Source organism: Macaca nemestrina, chromosome 2, assembly GCF_043159975.1.
Source record: "Macaca nemestrina isolate mMacNem1 chromosome 2, mMacNem.hap1, whole genome shotgun sequence".
NCBI classification, from domain to species: Eukaryota; Metazoa; Chordata; class Mammalia; order Primates; family Cercopithecidae; genus Macaca; species Macaca nemestrina.
In genome coordinates, this window is record NC_092126.1 from 158,368,392 (window position 1) to 158,389,241 (window position 20,850).

Below are 20,850 nucleotides of genomic sequence, written 5' to 3' on the forward strand. Positions count from 1 at the left end.
CTAAGTCATTGCTGACCAAAACATTTTGGTAAAATTCAATAAAATCATCATGGTAATTACACATTGCTACCAGTGATTCTGAATGCTAATTCTCACTGTCTGTACTTACAACATCACTGATGGGTAGCAAATTGTCTGTGGGCCACACCTAGAATTGCTGTTTTTTGTTTGTTTGTTTGTCTGTTTGTTTGTTTGTTTTTGAGATGGAGTCTTGCTGTGTTACCCAGGTTGGAGTGCAGTGGTGTGATCTTGGCTCACTGCAACCTCCTTCTCCCGGGTTCAAGAGATTCTCCTGCCTCAGCCTCCCAAGTAGCTGGGATTACAGGTGCCTGCCCCCATTTCTGGCTAATTTTTGTATTTTTAGTAGAGACAGGGTTTCACCACGTTGGCCAGGCTGGTCTCGAACTCCTGACCTCAAGTGATGTGCCCATCTTGGCCTCCCAAAGTGCTGGGATTACAGTTGTGAGCCACTGTGCCCAGCCTAATTGCACTTCTTTAGAACGCTAATACTTTGCGTTCCAATGAAAATAACTCTTTATTTTTGCCATTTTTTTTTAAACAGGTATGCATCTTCTATTGATGATATTTTGGAAGATGAAGAACATTATGCAGATCAGTTAAAAGAGTATCTTTTTTATGCAGAAGCATTGCGGTAAGTTTAATAAAAGTTCCAGGTGCAGCCATGGGGTTGTTCGCCACTCTCCTCATATGCCACTGTAATGTACAGATAGTAAAGTGTTTTTTAAATGAATGCATTCCCTGACATAATGAGTGAAGTCTCATTGTATTTCTCTGTGTTGCAGAGTGCTAGGCATAAACATGTAAGACGAGGCCTGCCCTCGAAGCATCATTTTGATAAAACCTACCAGCCTCAGGCATCAAGCGTGTCTGTATGTTGTTGTTTCCACTTTTTCCAGTTCGAAGCTTGGAAGCAAAATACAGAGTGTGTGTAACAGTATCTGTTACTAGGTTGTATATTGCTGTTTTTATTCCGTGTGTCTTATCAGTAGCTTGTATAATGTCCTTATGTAACAAGGACTTTCTTATCTGTTCTTGTGGTATCTTTTACAGAGCCAAAGGGAATTCTCTTTTAGGTAGTCCTACGTGACTAGGAAAAAGTTAATGTATTTTTTTCTGATCAATTTAGAAAAAGGAATTATTTTCCCAGAATAGGTGGCTTTTGGACAGTTACCCTGTCACTTTTTTTTTTTTTTTTTTTTTTGAGACAGAGTAGAGTTTGGCTGTGTCGCCCAGGCTGGAGGGCAGTGGCATGATCTCGGCTCACTGCAGCCTCTGCCTCCTAGGTTCAAGCGATTCTCCTACCTCAGCCTCCCAAGTATCTGGGATTATAGGCGCCCGCCAACACACTCGGCTAATTTTTGTATTTTTAGTAGAGACAGGGTTTCACCATGTTGGCCAGGCTGGTCTGAAACTCCTGACCTCAGGTAATCTGCCCGCCTCGGCCTCTCAAAGTGCTGGGATTACAGGCGTGAGCCACCGCTGTCCTGTCACTTTTAAAAGCAGTATAAGAATTCTGTTAGAAAAACAAAAGATCACTATTCCCTTACCTGTATGGTGACTGGTGTGAAATCATCTGCACATTGTTAGCTTGTTTTCCTTCTAGGGCTTTGAGTAGTAGGAAGTCTCACCAATGTATTTTCAAGTCACCAAGCAAAAGAAAGTTGGCTGGGTGAGGTGGCTCCTGCCTGAATCCCAGCACTTTGGGAGGCCGAGGCAGATAGATTACCTGAGGCCAGGAGTTCGAGACCAGCCTAGCCAACATGGTGAAACACCATCTCTACTAAAATTACAAAAAAGTTAGCCAGGCATAGTGGTGGGTGCCTGTAATCCCAGCTACTGGAGAGGCTAAGGCTTGAACGGGGGAGGTGGAGGTTGCAGTGAGCCGAGATCACATCATTACACTCTAGCCTGGACGACAGAGCGAGACTGCATCTCAAAAAGAAAAAAAAAAAAGAGAAAATTTCTGAGTACAGTGGAATTCTCTGCAGCTCTTAAAAATTATAAAAAGGATTAAGGTATATTGACATGGAAAGATGGCCAGGATATATAGCCATGTGAGAAAAGAGGTAGGAACCATTTGGGGTGTGTGGATATGGTATTTGTCAATGCCTAGCTAAATTCTGGAAGGTTATGTACTATCTGGTAATACAGATTATATCTGGATAGTGGGATTGGAGGAAAGAGTGTTCTTGAACTTTCTTTTTGTATTTTGTATTTTTTATTTTTTTGAGACGGCGTCTCACTCTGTTGCCCAGACTGGAGTGCAGTGGCACAATCTCTGCTAACTGCAACCTCTGCCTCCTGGGTACAAGTGATTCTCCTGCTTCAGCCTCCCAAGTAGCTGGAATTACAGGCATGCGCCACCACCCCCGGCTAATTTTTGTATTTTTAGTAGAGATGGGGTTTTATCACATTGGTCAGGCTGGTCTCGAACTCCTGACCTCAGGTGATCTGCCCACCTCAGCCTCCCAAAGTGCTGGGATTACTGGCGTGAGCCACCACGCCCAGCCTCTTTTTTTTTATTTTGTGCATTGCTGTATTAGAATCTTTTTACAGTGAACATGGGTTACTTTTATGATCATAAAAACTATAAACATTTCTAGGCCAGGCGACATGGCTCACGCATATAATCCTAGCACTTTGGGAAACTGAGGTGGATGGATTGCTTGAGCCCATGAGTTTGAGACCAGCCTGGGCAACATGGGCGAGACCCCATCTCTACAAAGCACAAATTAGCTGGGTGTGGTGGCACATGCCTTAGTCCTAGCTACTTAGGAGGCTGAGGTGGGAGGATTGCCTAAACCCAGGAGGCAGAGGTTGCTGTGAGCCAAGATTGCACCACTGCACTCCAGCCTGGGTGACAGAGTGAGACCTTGTCTCCAAAAAAAAAAAAAAAAAGCTAATAGACATTTTCTAAATCACAAAGAAGAAAACTTTGAGGTATTATTTTTTCTAAGAATACTCAGTGCTATGTGAGATTACAGCATTAGTTCTTACATTATATTAAAAAATGTTTTATGTATGTGATAATGGCATGTTTATTGAAAGAAATGTTCCAAGTATCTATAAAACAACTTTTTTTGTGTTAAGAATATATGACGTTTTTGGCGGGGTGCAGTGGCTCATGCCTGTAATCCCAGCACTTCAGGAGGCCGAAGTGGGCAGGTCACATGAGGTCAGGAGTTTAAGACCAGCCTGACCAACATGGAGAAACCCCGTCTCTACTAAAAATACAAAATTAGCTGGGCATGGTGGTGCATGCCTGTAATCCCAGCTACTCGAGAAGCTGAGGCAGGAAAATCATTTGAACCCGGGAAGCGGAGGTTGCAGTGAGCCAAGATCACGCCGTTGCACTCCAGCCTGGGCAACAAGAGCAAAACTCTGTCTCCAAAAAAAAAAGAATATACGAAGTTTTTATGGTTAGATTTTGCTAGATTCCACTTTTAATGTTGGGCTACTGCATTTTAAACTTGAAAATTCTGGGCACACACGTTCTGCCCTAGTGAGACATTGTGAATGGTTCTCCTCTACCCTTGAAAAATATGTTTGACATGTTAAAGAAAAAGTTAAATGGCAGCACATTTTTTCATCTGTAGGGCTGTGTGCAGGAAACATGAACTTATGCAGTATGACTTGGAGATGGCTGCTCAGGACTTAGCGTCCAAGAAGCAGCAGTGTGAGGAACTGGCAACTGGGGTGAGTATTTTTCTTTTGGCCTCTGATGATATTGTAGCAACATGGAATGTTCCTCACAAGCACTCACTCTAAGTGAGTAACTCACTCCTGTGGAATCAGCTTCAGTTGCAATACTCAGGACGGCTGCACCTTTTACAGGGGAATAATTTGTGAGTAACTTTATAATTATTTTGTTATTATCTTGATACAAAAAGATGTAAGCCATTTAAAACCATGTACTGTATAGAATTATAAGAAATTTTGCCAACATTTCTCTGCTGTAATCAGTATCATCTGGTTTCTTTAAAAAAAAAAAAAGTTAGCCGGGCATGGTGGCTCACGCCTGTAATCCCAGCACTTTGGGAGGGCGAGGCGGGTGGATCATGAGGTTAGGAGATCAAGACCATCCTGGCTAACATGGTGAAACCCCATCTCTACTAAAAATACAAAAAATTAGCCGGGAGTGGTGGCGGGCACCTGTAGTCCCAGCTACTCGGGAGGCTGAGGCAGGAGAATGGCGTGCACCTGGGAGGCGGAGCTTTCAGTGAGCTGAGATCGTGCCACTGTACTCCAGCCTGGGCAACAGAGCAAAACTCTGTCTCAAAAAATAAATACATAAATAAAATTTAAAAAAAAAAAGTTTATTGGGCTGAGCACTGTGGCTCACACCTGTAATCCCAGCACTTTGGGAAGCCAAGGCTGATGGATCATCTGGGGTCAGGAGTTCGAGACTAGCCTGGCCAACATGGCGAAACCCGATCTCTACTAAAAATACAAAAATTAGCCAGGTGTGGTTGCTTACACCTGTAGTCCCAGCTACTCGGAAAGCTGAGGCAGAAGAATTGCTTGAACCGGAGAGGCGAAGGTTGCAGCTAGCCGAGGTCAGACTATTGCACTCTAGCCTGGGTGACAGAGTGAGACTCCATCTCAAAAAAAATTGTTTTTATTTATTTTTATTTTTTGAGACAAGGTCTGGCTCTGTCGCCCAGGCTGGAGTGCAGTGGTGTGATCAGGGCTCATGGAAGCCTCAAACTCCTGGGGTCAAGCGATCCTCCTGCCTCAGCCTCTTGAGTAGCTGGGACCACAGGCATGTGCCGCCGCCCCCCCGGCCTGGCTGATTTTGTTTATAGTCTCATCGTGTTGACCAGGGTGGTCTCAAACTCCTGGACTCAAGTGATCCTCCCACCTCAGCCTCCCAAAGTGCTAGGATTACAAAGGTAAGCCACCATGCCTAGTCAGTCATCTGGTTTCTAAGTCCAAGTGAAAAAACATGCAATGACCTTTATCAGGTTTAACTTTGCAAGGTACTTTGTAGAAATTTGAGTTGACTGGCCGGGCGTGGTGGCTCAGGCCTGTAATCCCAGCACTTTGGGAGGCCGAGATGGGTGGATCACAAGGTCAGGAGATCGAGACCATCCTGGCTAACATGGTGAAACCCCATATCTACTAAAAAATACAAAAACTAGCCGGGCGAGGTGACGGGCGCCTGTAGTCCCAGCTACTTGGGAGGCTGAGGCAGGAGAATGGCGTGAACCCGGGAGGCGGAGCTTGCAGTGAGCTGAGATCCGGCCACTGCACTCCAGCCTGGGCGACAGAGCAAGACTCCGTCTCAAAAAAAAAAAAAAAAGAAATTTGAGTTGACTTTGAAAAGCCTTACCCACTTAGAACCAGTGCATCTTGCCTAACAGGGAGCTTTTGATGTATTTTATTCTTTAATGCTTACAGTGAGTGCTTGTGAGGAAAATTCTATATCTGGTTGCATTAGTCTTGGATCATTTTTATAATAAGCTTTCTACTCTCCGGTTATTTCCTTGCAATAAATTAGCCATCATGGTGAGCAACACATTCTGAAAGTAGTAAACCGGCAGCAGTGTCTCTCCTTAGTTAATAAGCACTGTAGTTTTGTTTTGTTTTTTTTCCTTAGATGAAGTCTCATTCTGTCACCCAGGCTAGAGTGCAGCTCACTGCAAGCTCCACCTCCTGGGTTCACGCCATTCTCCTGCCTCAGCCTCCCGAGTAGCTGGGACTACAGGTGCCCGCCGCCACACCTGACTAATTTTTTTGTGTGTTTTTAGTAGAGATGGGGTTTCACCGTGTTAGCCAGGATGGTCTCAGTCTCCTGACCTCGTGATCCATCCGCCTCGGCCTCCCAAAGTGCTGCAGGCGTGAGCCACCGCACCTGGCCAAGCACTGTAGTTTTAAAAGTGCTTTTCACATATATTACCTACTGGTTACATCTATGAAAAGTCATAATATATGTGGGGAAAGACTTGTGACCGGGACACATGTATAAACTAGGCCCTTGGTTTATTTTTAAAATTCAGTGGGAGAAGTTCCCAGGCCGTTTTCAGGGAGCTTGGTTCCCTATTCCTGCATGTCAAGGGAAAAGTGTTTTCTTCAGTAAACTCCAGAAAGTGAGGAAATGTTAAAGCAGTGAAGCTTGAGGCTGCCTTCCAATGCTTGGAGTTAGGTATCCTGTTTTATTAATAGATGCCCAAGTTGGAGCGTGAGTTGTGCAGATTTTAAATATGCTTCTTTAGTTTGGTTTATTTCCATAGTTGCCTAGTGAATTTATCTACTTTTTTATAACAAAGTAATTTTTAAAAATACGAACATTCATACAGAGTAAGAAATAACTTGTCTAATATTTCACGTGGAAGTTTTCCATTTGATTATGAAATTCAAGCTGGGTACGGTAGCTTACGACGGTAATGCCAACACTTTTAGCGGCAGAGGCATAAACCCACAATTGCTTGAGCCCAGGAATTTGAAACCAGTGTGGATTAATATAGCTAGACCCTGTCTCTAGCAAAAATGTAAAAATTTGCCAGGTGTGGTGGCATGCACCTGTGGTCCCAGCCACTTGAGAGGCAGAGGTAGGAGCATCACTTGAGCCCAGGAGGTTGAGGCTGCAGTGAGCCATGATTGTGCCACTACATTCCGGCCTGGGCAACAGAGCAAGACCCCATTTCAAAAAAAAAAAATTCAGTTAGAAGTTTGCCCTTTTTAACTACTCCATATTATTTCAGTGTTAGAAATTCTATTAGGAGTCTTGGCTATGACTCTGTAAAAATAAATAAAAAATCATATAAGAGTCCCCTGGTTGTGAAGCTTATGGTGGTTTTGTCTGACCTAGGGGAAATATGGCAAGTGTTTTCTCTTTCTTTTGTGTGTGTGTAGTGAAATATACGTAACATAAAATGTACCATCTTGTCCATTTTTGATTGTATAGTTCAGTATTGCAGTCATCCCTCAGTATCTTCAGTGAGATTGGTTTAAGGATCCCTTGGATACCAAAATCCTCAGATGCTTAAGTCCCTTATATAAAATGGTGTAGTATTTGCATATAACCTGTGCATATCCTTCTGTATACTTTAAATCAGCAGTCACCAACCTTTTTGGCACTAGGGACCTGTTTTGTGGAAGATAGTTTTTCCATGGACCAGGGTGGGGGATGCTGGGGATGGTTTCAGGATCATCAGGCATTAGATTTTCACAAGGAACACACAACCTGGATCCCTCACATGCGCAGTTCTCAAACCTATTGAGAGTCTAATGCCTCTGCTGCTAATCTGACAGGAGGCAGAGTTCACGTGGTCGCTAGCCTCCTGCTGTGCAGCCTGGTTCCGAACAGGCCATGGACTGGTATCACTCCGTGGCTCTGGGGTTGGGGACCCCCTGCTTTAAATTATCTCTAGATTGTTAATGCCTAATACAGTGTAAACACTGGTGTCTCATGTAAGTGGAATCATACAGTATTTGTCTTTTCGTATGTGTCTTATTTCACTTAGCATAATGTCCTACAGGTTTATCCATGCTGTAGCATATATCAGAATTTGATTCCTTTTAAAGGCTGAATAATGTTCCATCGTATGTGTATGCTGCATATTGTTTATCCATTCATCTGTTTCTATTTCCTTGTAGACTGTGAGAACATTCTCTTTGAAGGGAATGACTACCAAGCTCTTTGGTCAAGAAACTCCAGAGCAGAGAGAAGCCAGAATAAAGGTGCTAGAAGAACAAATAAATGAAGGAGAACAACAGCTGAAGTCTAAAAATCTGGAAGGCAGGTAAAGATACTGCGATGTTTAAGTAAGCTAGGCTTGTAGACTATATGGCAAATTATTTTTATTTGTAACAATTCCCAGCTTCATTGGCATCCCTGAATACAGCCTGTTCCTTTAAAATGCATTCGTAAGAAATTTGAGTTATCAGGCTGGGTGTGGTGGCTCACGCCCATAATCCCGACACTTCAGGAGGCTGCGGTGGGAGGATTGCTTGAGCGTAGGAGTTTGAGATCAGCCTGGGCAACATAGGAAGACCCTGTCTCTACAAAAATAAATAAATAAATAAAAATAAAAGAAAGCTGAATTATAAAAAATCATGTTATAGAAACAGTTGTTTCAATGTGGGGGAAAGAGAAATAAAAGAGTTCCAGCTTCATAATATTAGTTTCCTGTACTTTTCCTGATTTCTACCCTTTGTACTTGCCCTCTGCCGTTTCTTCTCCCCCTGCCCCTCCTTCAGTACCCAGCTGAAGGGTTACTTTATCGTGAAGCCTTCTCAGGCCATCATGGCATTTAATTCATGCCAGTATGGTATGGCGGTTTTGTATTAGATGATTGATTGTTCTGTGTGACTATGCCTGGCTAAATTTAAGCCCCTCAAAGTCAGTGATTGTATCTTTTTCACATTCATGTCCCAGTGCCTTGCATAGGACTTAGCATGTAATTGTTACGTAAGAATTTCTAGAAATTCAGTTCTCAAAGACCCATTATCACTGTTTGACGCATTTTCCTTATTTTTGTTTTCATCTGACAGAGAATAGACCAAGGCAGACCAAGAGTGTATTATGGGTTTTGAGGTGGTTTTCTTCATTTTTGGAACTACTGGCACCAAATATGGCAAAGTAATAGAATTTAAAAAGACAGGCTGGGCGCAGTGGCTCACGCCTGTAATCCCAGCACTTTGGGAGGCCGAGGTGGGTGGATCACGAGGTCAGGAGATCGAGACCATCCTGGCTAATACGGTGAAACCCCGTCTCTACTAAAAATACAAAAAATTAGCCAGGCACGGTGGCAGATGCCTGTAGTCCCAGCTACTCGGGAGGCTGCGGCAGGAGAATGGTGTGAACCCGGGAGGCGGAGCTTGCAGTGAGCCGAGATTGCGCCACTGCACTCCAGCCTGGGCGACAGAGCAAGACTCTGTCTCAAAAAAAAAAAAAAAAAAAAGACAAATGCCTCTTGGGATTTTTATTTTTTTTATTTTTTGAGACAGAGTCTCACCCTGCCACCCAGGCCAAGTACAGTGGTGCCTTTGTTGCTCGCTGCCACCTCAAAGTCCAGGGCTCAAGTGATCCTCCCACCTCAGCCTCCCAAATAGCTGGGACTGCTGGCTACCATGCCTGGCTAAAAAATTTTTTAAACTTTGGTTGTCATTTAAAACAGGTACATGCGGCTGGCCGCAGTGGCTCACACCTGTAAACCTAGCACTTTGGGAGGCCTAGGCGGGCGGATTACCTGAGGTCGGGAGTTCAAGACTAGCCTGGCCAACATGGTGAAACCTTGTCTCTACTAAAAATACAAAAAATTAACCAGGTGCAGTGGCATGCACCTGTAATCCCAGCTACTGTGCAGTGGTGTGTGCCTGTATTCCCAGCTACTCTGCAGACTGAGGCAGGAGAATCACTTGAACCCTGGATGCAGAGGTTGCGGTGAGCCGAGATCACGCCTCTGTACTCCAGCCTGGGCTACAGAGCGAGATGTGGTCTCAAAAAAAAAAAAACCATGCTAAATGTGATTCATAATCCATCTTGTCAAAAGAGTGTATATTTTCCAGTGACCCCTGGAAGGCACTTACTTCATTGTGACTGACACCTGTTAGGCTTGTGAGCTGGCTCAAGTGTCATCTATGTGTATTTTATAGGAATAATTTGAAGGTAGAATCCTTGTGGCAAAAACGTAGATTATTAGGCCAGGTGCAGTGGTTCATGCCTGTAATCCCAACACTGTGGGAGGCTGAGGTGGGCAGATCACCTGAAGTCAGGTGTTTGAGACCAGCCTGGCCAACATGGTGAAACCCTGTCTCTACTAAAAATACAAAAACTAGTTGGGCTTAGTGGCGCGTGCCTGTAATCCCAGCTACTCAGGAGGCTGAGGCAAGAGAATTGCTCAAACACGGAATGCAGAGGCTGCAGTGAGCCAAGATCACGCCACTACAGTCCAGCCTGGGCAACAGACTGAGACTCTGTCTCAAAAAAAAAGAAAAAGTAGATGAAAAGATACAAGCATATATGGCTATTTGTTTGCTTTTTCCCTAATTATAATTTTTAGGAAAAGAAAAAGCTATCTTAAGCAATAGCTTTTCCTTCTACGTAAGCAATTAAAAACCAACTCCAATGAGAACTGGTTAAATTTATAATATTTATAAATGTATAATACACAGTTTATTTAACTTAAATAAGAATAATAATAGCTACACCTTTTATTTCAGAGAATTTGTGAAAAATGCATGGGCTGATATTGAACGCTTCAAAGAACAAAAGAACCGAGACTTAAAGGAGGCCCTTATAAGCTATGCAGTCATGCAGATCAGTATGTGCAAAAAGGTAGGTTTTGGTTTCAATGAAGATGTATGTATATTCAGAAGTACTTATACATTTCTTTAAATTACCTTACTTGGACCAAAAAAGTTTTCATTTTTATTCTCCTGTAGAATGTTTACCAGTTTCTCTATTTTAATTGTGTAGGATTTCTGTTTTATTTCGTTTTGGTTTTTTGATTTTAAAATTTTAAATATTTAAAAAATAGAGATGGGGGGGTCTCACTGTGTTGCCCAGTCTGATCTCGAATTCCTGGTCTCATACAGTCCTCCTACCTTGGCCTCCCAAAGTGCTGAGATTACAGGTGTGAGCTGCCACGTCCAGCCTCTACTTAATTTTGAAAGAAGTGTTACAACCAGTATGCCCATTACTGAGTCTCCACTCATCTAAAATCCAAATTTGTATCCCCCGTTTATAACTTGTATTTGAGAATATATACCAAGATTATTTAGATCATATGGTACTCTTGGACCAGACAGTAAAATACCATTCCAGATACATGCCTTGATTGGAAAATAGCTTGAACATTATTTTGTGAAGATGTTGTTATGATATGCTTCCTCGTAAAGTAAATCGTTCATGTTGCTGATATCCATAGTGAAAGATATAAACATTGTAGCTTATTCTAGTTAAAATAAATGTTTGACAGTGATGGAAGTCTTTCTAAAACGTTGGTTTTAGAAAGAACAAAATAGGAAACATTCCTTAACTTCTTTTTTATAACCTAAGATCTGCCAATGTGACTGCCAGTACCAGTGCTTTGATTTCTCTCACCTGTTATAATTTATCAAGCACTTTTACATGCATTATCTCAGCAAATTACATGGGAAGATGAATTCTCACATTTATGAAGACCTTCTTAAAGGGCAAAATCACACTCATATAAATATATATACAATTCTTAAGCTTTAATTTGTCCCCAAATTTTATTTTTTGGCTAAGGGCCATCACTGAGAGAACAAAGATATTTTGAGGCACAAACACCATACCCACTCACTGGTTAAGTCGGCTCCATTTGGTTTGGACAAATTCATATTTATGCCTCAGTGAATTATAAGTTACTGTGTACTGTGGATCTTTGGAGTCACTTAAAACAAGTTAAGATCGTGACTGGTGAGTTTGCAGATGCTAAAGCATTGAGTGTGTTGTACTTTGTAGCGTCTCTTTTTTTGCCTTCGTTCTGTCACCTCTTCTTGCCTGCAGCTAGGTGCTAGATATTTACGGTCCTTTGTCTTTCTCTTTTTTTTCTTTTCTTTTTTTTTGAAGTGGGGTCTAACTTTGTTACCCAGGCTGATCTTGAACTCCTGGGCTCAAGCAGTCCTCCCGCCCTGGCCTCCCAAATTGCTGAGATTGTAGGCATGAACCACCACCCCCAGCCGTACAGTCCTTTTTCCAATCTAACTTTTTAACCTCAAGAAATCTGAAAGACCAGATAACAAAGGTTTTTAGTGTTTCTGTTTTTCTTGTAAAAGACTAATTAATAAGCTCCTTGTGACCTCTCATTCACTTCTTTCCAAAGTAAAATGCAAGACCTTTATATAATGTATCAAAGGACTTTCCCCCTCCACTTTGTTTAGGCTGCAGTGGTTGAGGGTACTAGAAATTTAATCTCTGAATATAAAAGATACTACTATAGCTGTATTTGGACATACTGTTGGGTATTTTGTAGGTTTATTCACAAATCCTTAGATAACTAGTAAAACAAAAAGTTTAATAAAAGTGTATGTTCACCTTGTTTCCCAAGAGTGGTACTATGCAATTTCATCATTTTATTTTCTTGCCTAAGTGATAAAGATTTTTATATGTGATCCTAGCTATTTGGGAGGTTGAAGCAGGAGGACCACTTGATCCCAAGAGTTCAAGACTAGGCTGGGCAACATAGTGAGACCTTCTTTCTTTCTTTTTTTTTTTTTTGGAGACAGAGTCTCGCCCTGTCACACAGGCTGGAGTACAATGGCGTGATCTCGGCTCACTACAACCTCCGCCTCCCGGGTTCAAGCGATTCTCCTGCCTCAACCTCCCGAGTAGCTGGGATTACAGGTGCGTCCCACTATGCCAGGCTAATTTTTTTGTATCTTTAGTAGACAAGATTTCACCACATTGGCCAGGCTGGTCTCGAACTCCTGACCTCGTGATCCGCCCGCCTCCGCCTCCCAAAGTGCTGGGATTACAGGGGTGAGCCACTGCACCCGGCCTGAGACCTTCTTTCAAAAAGAAAAGAGAAGAAAAAGAAAATTGTTTAAAACCTTAATAAATAGCCCAGCGCGGTGGCTCACGCCTGTAATCCCAGCACTTTGGGAGGCTGAGGTGGGCAGATCACGAGGTCAGGAGATCAAGACCATCCTGGCTAACATGGTGAAACCCCGTCTCTACTAAAAATACAAAAAATTAGCCAGGCACGGTGGCAGATGCCTGTAGTCCCAGCTACTCGGGAGGCTGAGGCAGGAGAATGGCGTGAACCCGGGAGGTGGAGTTTGCAGTGAGCTGAGATCGTGCCACTGCACTCCAGCCTGGGCGATAGACCAAGACTCTGTCTCAAAAAATAAATAAATAAATAAATACCCTTAATAAATGACACACTTTAATGATTAAGTATTAAAAAGTTCCTTTTTCATAAATTAGCAATTACTGGAGAATGTGTATCTTACTTATTGAAAAAAAAAAAACCCTTACTGGGCACAGTGGCTCACGCCTGTAATCCCAGCACTTTGATAGGCCGAGGCGGGAGGATCACAAGGTCAGGAGATTGAGACCATCCTGCCTAACACATGGTGAAACCCTGTCTCTACTAAAAATACAAAAAATTAGCCGGGTGTGGTGGTGGGCGCCTGTAGTCCCAGCTACTCGGGAGGCTGAGGCAGGAGAATGGCATGAACCTGGGAGGAGGAACTTGCAGTGAGCCGAGATGACGCCACTGCACTCCAGCCTGGGCGACAGAGCGAGACTCCGTCTCGAAAAAAGAAAGGAAAAAACCCTTAAGTTTTACTGTTACATCTCTATAAACATGTAGTTTTGCTTATGCATATTAGGCCATCTATAACTTTGTGCTAAGTAACTTCAGGTACTAAGAGGGATTCAGTAATTTAGTACATAGGTTTTATCAAAACTTTAGTTATTAGAGTAATAATTTAATAACTCAATTTATATTTGTTAGACTAATAAAGTTTTTTGTTTCAAATATTACATTGAAAAAACCAGGCCAAGCACTGTGGCTTACACCTGCGATGCCAGCACTTTGGGAGGCAGAGGCAGGCAGATTGCTTGAGCCCAGAACTTCCAGACCAGCCTGGGTAACATAGTGAGATTCCATTTCTACAACAACAACAACAACAAAATACAAAAAATAAACCAGGTGTGGTGGCGTGCACCTGAGGTCCCAACTACTTGGCAGGCTGAGGTGGGAGGATGCCTTGAGCCCTGGAGGTCGAGGCTGCAATGAGCCATGGTTATACACCAGCCTGGGTAACAGAGTGAGACCCTATCTCCAAAAAAAAAAAAAGAAAAAGGAAAAAAAAACAAAAGAAACGACTGAAAACTTGTGTGATTTACAAATAGAAATTACTTGAGTATGTGATACGAAATGAATTAACTCAGTTTTCCAACAAGTTGTAGGAGTTCTTTCTCCATTTTGAAGATAAGCTCATATTAGAGATTCTCTTTCTCTTTTCAGAAGCATTAGATATGTGCTTACATTAGCCACTTCCCAAAATAGTGTCATATTTGCTCGACTTCTTAATTACTCCAAAAAGCAAAACTTAGTGTACCACTAAGCCAAGTACTTAGGTTTTCAGATTCCTTCCAAACTCACCTTTTAAAGTTTTTATTTTTATTTTTAGGGAATTCAAGTTTGGACCAATGCTAAGGAATGCTTTAGCAAGATGTAATCCTGTGAATTGAATTTCTCTTCAATCAAAGTGCCCCAAAACAGAAGCACAAGTAAATAAAAGAAATTTAAGTCGCTACCTAGTATACATAAACATATACGATAAGTTGAATGAATTCAGCTTTCTTTAACTTAATTGTAGTCATGTTAATGTAGCACAAAAAAGATGTATTTTAATGAAGATAAAATATTATAATTTGAGGTTTTGGGGACTGGTGCTGATTCCAAAAAGTTAATTTAATAATATATACCAACAGATTGTCAGGCTTCAGAACCAATGACTGAATGTCAAGATGTTTGTTAATTTCTAGATGTTTGTTTCAAGGCCAACTGTTTCAGATCTATTAATGTAGGGGATTTTTCCCTAAGATTGAATTCCTGTATTTATTTGGTAAGGTCCACTAATCTGTTATAGGGAAGTATTTTCTCTTGCCTTATAGTTGAGCTATTTGGTTTGACAAAGCTCAGCAGAAACTTGATGTGAAAAATCTAAGATTTTCTCCTACATTCATTGATGCCCCTCGTAACATTTGCATACACTAGAAAATGCCTTCAATTTGTGTTTTACCAGAATTTTGATACTGATCAGAAATTTTATACTGCCAACAAAGAAGACTCAACTTCTCAGATCTATAGTGGAATACATTGTCACCCTTTAGCTATTGCTATATAGAAAGTTTTAACTGAATATGTTACATATAAGAATTAAATTCTTCTCAAATAATTCTTAACCTCAGTAATGAGCCTAAATTTACTCTGCTTGGCTCTCTACACATGGCATTTCAGGGTACAAGATGTAGCATTTCAATGTGTAAGATATATGTACTAAACATATGTGTTGCTATCTTCATCATTAACATTCTTTTCTATTGCTTGGCTGTAATTTTTGTAAAGATAAATTATATTGTTTTTTTAGATGTATGTTTGTGGTATATGTTCAGAAGACAAGCATCTTCATTTTGCTAGCTTTGCAAAATCTTAAAATGTGTACTCGTTATTTCTAATGACATAAAAAAAAAATCCCCAGTCCTATTTAGCATTTGACTTTTTTATATGTTTTAAATGTTGCTGGATTTTTGTGCTGTTTGCCAAACTTATACAATAAATAAATGAAATATTGTGCTGATTTTCAGATGATTTTTGTTAATTTAACAAGGGGATCCATACATATTAATATCTGATGCTCTGTAAGAAAATGATATCTGTCATATTACGTTTAAAGTGATTAATGCCACATGTTCTCACTTATCAGTGAGAGCTAAACACTGAGTACACATGAACGCAAAGATGGGAACAGTAGACACCAGGGCTTACTTTAGGGGGTAGGGTGGGAGGAAGGCGAGGGTCGAAAAACTAGCTGTGGGGTACTATGCTCGCTCCCTGAGTGATAAAATCATTTGTACACAAATCCCCAGCAACACATAATTTACCCATGTAGCAAACCTACACAGGTATCCCCTGAACCTAAAACAAAAGTTGAGGAAAGAAAAAAAATAAAGTCATTAATGGTATAAATTTGTCATCTACCAAAATACTGGTTTTTAAAAATATAAGATGCTGAAATGAGACATGATTTTTAAAATTCTACTTTTTTTTTTTTTTTTAATGTCAGATGGGTAATGGTTGAAGTTGTAACAAGGTTTGAGGGAGGCACATCTCACATGTGGGTGTGAACACCTAATCATCATGCTTATGAACACAAAAGGATCATGAGTTTTTTTTGTTGTTGTTGTTTGTTTGTTTTACTTAAGAAATAGAGACAGGGTCTCACTATGTTGTCCAGGCTGGTCTGAACTCCTGAGCTCAAGGAATCCTCCCGCTTCAGCCTCTCAAAAGTGCTGAGATTACAGGCGTGAGCCACCCTTACCTGGCCTGTTTTTGTTTTGAGACAGGGTCTCACTCTGTCTCCCAGGCTGGAGTATGGTGGCACAATTATGGCTCACTCCAGCCTCAACCTCTGGGGGCTCAAGTGATCCTCCCACTTTAGCCTCCCAAGTAGTTGGGACTACATATGTACACCACCATGCCTGGTTAATTTTTTTATTTTAGTCTTGTAAAGATGAAGTCTCACCGTGTTGCTCAGGCTGGTCTCAAACTCCTGGGCTCAAGCGATCCTACCCCCTTGGCTCCCAAAGTGCTGAGATTACAGGCAGGAGCCACTGTACCCGGCCATGGCAGGGTTTTCTAAAAGATAAAATTGGTAGAAGCAAGTCATCTGTGTGGATACACATTTTATTCCACTGAATTGTATCATCTCTTGACAGATAAAATACCTTTCCCCTTGGCATTTAAAGATCAAAAGCCTTTTCCCAAACTAGCTTTGGACCCAATGTAAAATGTTAAACTTTTTTCTACTAGCAGAGCAGAGTTAATTTGAGAAGGCCATTATTAACTATGTTTCAAAAGTGATTTAAGTTCCGTAGCTCATGCCTGTAATCCCAGCACTTTGAAAGGCTGAGGTGGTTCGACTGCTTGAGACCAGTTCGAGACCAGCCTGGGCAACATGGCAAAAACCCATCTCGACAAAAAATACAAAAATTAGCCGAGTGTGATGGTGCACACCTATGTAATAATCCCTATCCAGCTACTCAGAAGGCTTAGGTGGGGGGATCACTTGAACCTGGGAGCTTGAGGGTACAGTGAGTCATAATCACACCACTGCACTCCAGCCCAGGCAACATAGCGAGATCCTATCTCAAACTAGCCCAGGCGACATAGTGAGATCCTGTCTCAAAAAAAAATAAATAAAAAGATTTAAGAAAACGCTAGACTGGGTGCAGTGGCTCATGCCTGTAGCCCCAGCACTTTGGGAGGCTGAGGCAACTTAGGAGTTCAAGAACAGCCTGGGCAACATAGCTAGACTCTGTTGCTACAATTAAAATAAGAACAAAAATTATGTTATTTTCTCTAAAATATACAAACATACATTTGGTTATGTGTATATTTAGGAATATCTTGATGGGGTTCCTTTTGAAAATTGTTTCGCTGGGCATGGTGGCTCACACCTGTAATCCCAGCACTTTGGGAGGCTAAGGCAGGTGGATCAACTGAGGTCAGAAGTTCGAGAGCAGCCTGGCCAATATGGTGAAAATACATGAATACTCTCCTAAAAATATAAAAATTAGCTGGGCGTGGTGGCAGGCACCTATAATCCCAGTTACTCGGGAGGCTGAGGCAGGGGAATCGCTTGAACCCGGGAGGCAGAGGTTGCAGTGAGCCAAGATTGTGCCACTACATTCCAGCCTGGGCAACAGAGTGAGAAAAAGGAAAAAGAAAATTGCTCCATTTTATAGCACAATCATTCCTTTAAAAAAAAAAGAATTTTATTATGGAATTTTTTTTGTACTATCCAGACTAAGTATAAAGAAAATAACCTTTGTTATAACCCTTTTCAGTATTTAAAAATCAGAAATTAAAATGAATTATTAAAAAGATGGGAAAACTAGTTCATCAAAGAGAAATATTAAAAGGTAATATAAGCAATACCTAAAGAAAAGTGACTTATCAAGTTAATGTAATTAGTAACAAAGGAAGATTGCATCTTGACAGTGTATTAGTGATGTGGTTGGTATGGTATAAAGCATTAAATTAACTGGAGTAATAGTTAACCTTCACTTATATCCAAAAACTTGAGTATAGATGAATGAGTCACTGGTAATTACAACATAGTATTCAAAAAGGAACTGAGGATTCCTAAAATTCAAGTATCTTTAGAATAAATACAGCTTAGAATAGAATGAAAAAGAACAGGAATATTAGGATTTTTCTATCCTTACAATCATTCTCTAGATTTTTATGTATACTCCCTTCCACCCACCATGGGTAGTATTTTCTGATTCTCCTAGAAAGTTTTCTCTAAATTCTTGCCAATGTAGCCTTAAAAAAATAAATAAATAAATAAGGTTTTCTCTAAAAAGAGAATTAGAAATATATTTCAAGATTGAGTAACCCAGAGAAATAAAATAATAAAAGGCTAAATTAGTAGGTTGTAATTGCTTCCTAAATGATATATTAATAGCTTTAAATATCTATATATTTGAAAGAAAGTAGCTAGAGGAAAAACAAGTAAGGAGAAAGGAAATACCAAAGATAGAAGCAAAATTAGACATTGAAAACAGGTGAACAAAAACATTTAACAAAGCCACAGTTGATTCTTTGAGGAGATTAATAAACCCCTAGCAAAACTGTAAGAAAAAAAGATAAAACACAAATCATCCCTATCAGTAACAAAATAGGAGATATTATCATAGGTCTTACAGACATTAAAAGGATAATAAGGGCCAGGTGCTGTGGTTCATGCCTGTAATCCCAGCACTTTGGGAGGCTTAGGCAGGCGGATCACCTGAGATTGGGAGTTCAAGACCAGCCTGACCAACATGGAGAAACCCCGTCTCTACTGCAAATACAAAAATTAGCTGTATGTGGTGGCACATGCCTATAATCCTAGCTACTCGGGAGGCTGAGGCAGGAGAATCGCTTGCACCTGGGAGGCGGAGGTTGTGGTGAGCTGAGATCGTGCCATTGCACTGCAGCCTGGGCAACAAGAGCAAAACTCGGTCTCAAAAAAACAAAAACAAAACAAAAAAGGACAATAAGGAAATATTATGAACAACTTTAAACCAATAGATGAAATCAACACATTCCTTGAGAAATAGAACTTACTAAAATGTACACAAGATGAAACAGAAAACCTGAGTAGCCCTATATCAAAGAAATGTGTTATTAAAAGAAAAAAAAATCTTTCTACAGGCCCAGCTACTTGAGAGGCTAAGACAGGAGGATCACTTGAGCCCAGGAGTTTGAGTTCAGCCTGGGTAACAACGAGTTTGAGTTCAGCCTGGGTAACAACGTGAGACCCCATCTCAAAAAAAGAAAAAAAAAATCTCCAAAGAAAACTTTGGGTCCAGATTGCTTTATTTGTGAGTTCTATCAAACATTTAAGAAAGAAGAAGCTCCAATTCTATGCAAACTTTCAGAAAATTAAAGAAAAAGGGAACACTTGCCTCCCACCTCTTTTTATGAGGACAGTATTGCTACAATACCAAAACTGGCCAAAGACATTTCAAGAAAAGAACGTGACTACCTAAATACATCATGAACATAGATGCAAAATCACTGAACTATTAGCTACTTAATCCAGCAATATGCATTATGACCAAATAGAGTTTATCTCAGAATGCAAAGTGGTTTTTACATTTAAAGTCAATTGCTATAATCGCTTTATTACTCGAAGAAAAATTTTCAAGTTAATATATGGAGATGGAAAAACAAAAATTCAAATGGTGCTAAAGGCCTGGAAGTGAAAAGTTGTGTCTTTCTGCTCATTCCCTGCCCCTCAGCCTCCTGTTTTCTCCCAAGAGGAAACCACTGTTATCAGTTTCCTGTGCATCCTTCCAGAAATTACCTATCGTATACATACATGTACACCTTCCCCAACAGCACACACAAATGGGGGAATACAGTACACACTTCACATATCTTGAAGATCAGCCCATGTCAGTACAGATACCCAAGTCTCTTTTTGGCAGACCATAATTCATTTCATTTGCCTTGTAGTAATGGAAATGACAGTGATTTCCAGTTTGGGGCTATCGCAGATGATGGCCAGGTATGGTGGCTTGTGCCTATAATTCCAGCACTTTGGGAGGCTAAGGCAGGAGGATTGCTTGAGCCCAGGAGTTTGTGACCAGTCTGGGCAACATAGTAAGACACTATCTCTCTAAAAAATTTTAAACAATTAGCCAGGCTGGGTGGTACACTCCTGTAGTCTCAGCTATTTGGGAGATTACTTACCCTAAAATAAGATATGAAACTTTATTTTAAAGAATTCCCATCAACTGTAACCTACAGATATGCTGTCATTCGAGCACTGAGATACTCACTGCATCATCATTTGGGTGTTTCGGGTTGGTTGGTTGGTTGTTTTTTGAGACAGGGTCTCCCTCTGTCACCAGGCTGGAGTACAGCAGTGCAATTTTGGCTCACCGCAGCCTCTGCCTCCTGGGCTCAGGCAATCCTCCCACCTCAGCCTCCCTAGGAGCTGGGACTACAGGCACGTGCCACCAAACCCAGATAATTTTTTTTATTTTTAGTAGATACAGGGTCTTGCCACATTGCCCAGGCTGGTCTTGAACTCCTGGGCTCAAGCTATCCTCCTGCCTCAGCCTCCCAAAGTGCTGGGACTACAGGTGTGAGCCACTGCACACAGCTCCTTTGCGAAGTCGAATTCCTAGTCATGGCTCAGCAGCGGCACAGGGATGCCCACCTCTGTTTCTTTCCACCTTGCAACAGCCCCAGAAAAGCAACAAAAGGGACAATATCCTCCAATTAAGAATTCCCCGAAGCTGGCTGAGGCAGAGGACCCCTCGAGCCCAGGAGTTTGAGACCAACCAGGGCAACATAGGGAGACCCTGTCCCCCACCTCAAAATAAACTAAGTTGACTTTTGAAATAGACCCAATTCTTTAAATAAGATCCCAGAATCTTCAGCTAGAAATAAGCTTAGAGATGATTTCCCGTTATTTTAAAAGGAAGAAACTGAGGAGCAGAGAGGGGAAGTGACTTGCTCCTGGCCACACAGCCAGTCCGTTCAGGTTTCTGATTTCCAGACAGGACTCCTTTATGGCTTCTCTCTCCACAGCTGCTGAGCTAATGGGCCTGTGTGGCTTGCC

General features: G+C 41.3%; 1 protein-coding gene, 1 long non-coding RNA gene and 1 other non-coding gene across 8 annotated transcripts in view; 1 reads left to right on the plus strand and 2 right to left on the minus strand.

Annotated features, from left to right (window-relative positions):
- The window catches only part of LOC105470421 (sorting nexin 4), a 79,275-nt gene extending 63,975 nt beyond the window's left edge, over positions 1-15,300 (plus strand). For both annotated transcript variants that reach the window (XM_071092327.1, XM_071092328.1), the window contains 5 exons: positions 563-652; positions 3,618-3,717; positions 7,621-7,766; positions 10,189-10,303; positions 14,134-15,300. In XM_071092327.1, the coding sequence (XP_070948428.1) occupies positions 563-652; positions 3,618-3,717; positions 7,621-7,766; positions 10,189-10,303; positions 14,134-14,181 (499 nt within the window). In that variant the 3' untranslated portion in view covers positions 14,182-15,300. The remainder of the gene's footprint in view (positions 1-562; positions 653-3,617; positions 3,718-7,620; positions 7,767-10,188; positions 10,304-14,133) is intronic.
- Positions 1-20,850, minus strand: part of LOC105470247 (uncharacterized) — a 97,083-nt gene that overhangs the window by 38,255 nt on the left and 37,978 nt on the right. For 2 of the 5 annotated variants that reach the window (XR_011620304.1, XR_011620301.1), the window contains one exon: positions 7,805-8,025. The exons of 2 other annotated variants lie outside the window; for them this stretch is intronic. This is a non-coding gene — a long non-coding RNA (uncharacterized lncRNA). Of the gene's footprint in view, positions 1-7,804; positions 8,026-20,850 lie in introns of those variants that run through there. One more of the 5 variants, XR_011620303.1, reaches the window with a different exon arrangement.
- Positions 15,787-15,888, minus strand: LOC112424709 (small nucleolar RNA U13). Its single transcript, XR_003015578.1, has one exon. It is a non-coding gene; the product is annotated as a small nucleolar RNA U13 (small nucleolar RNA).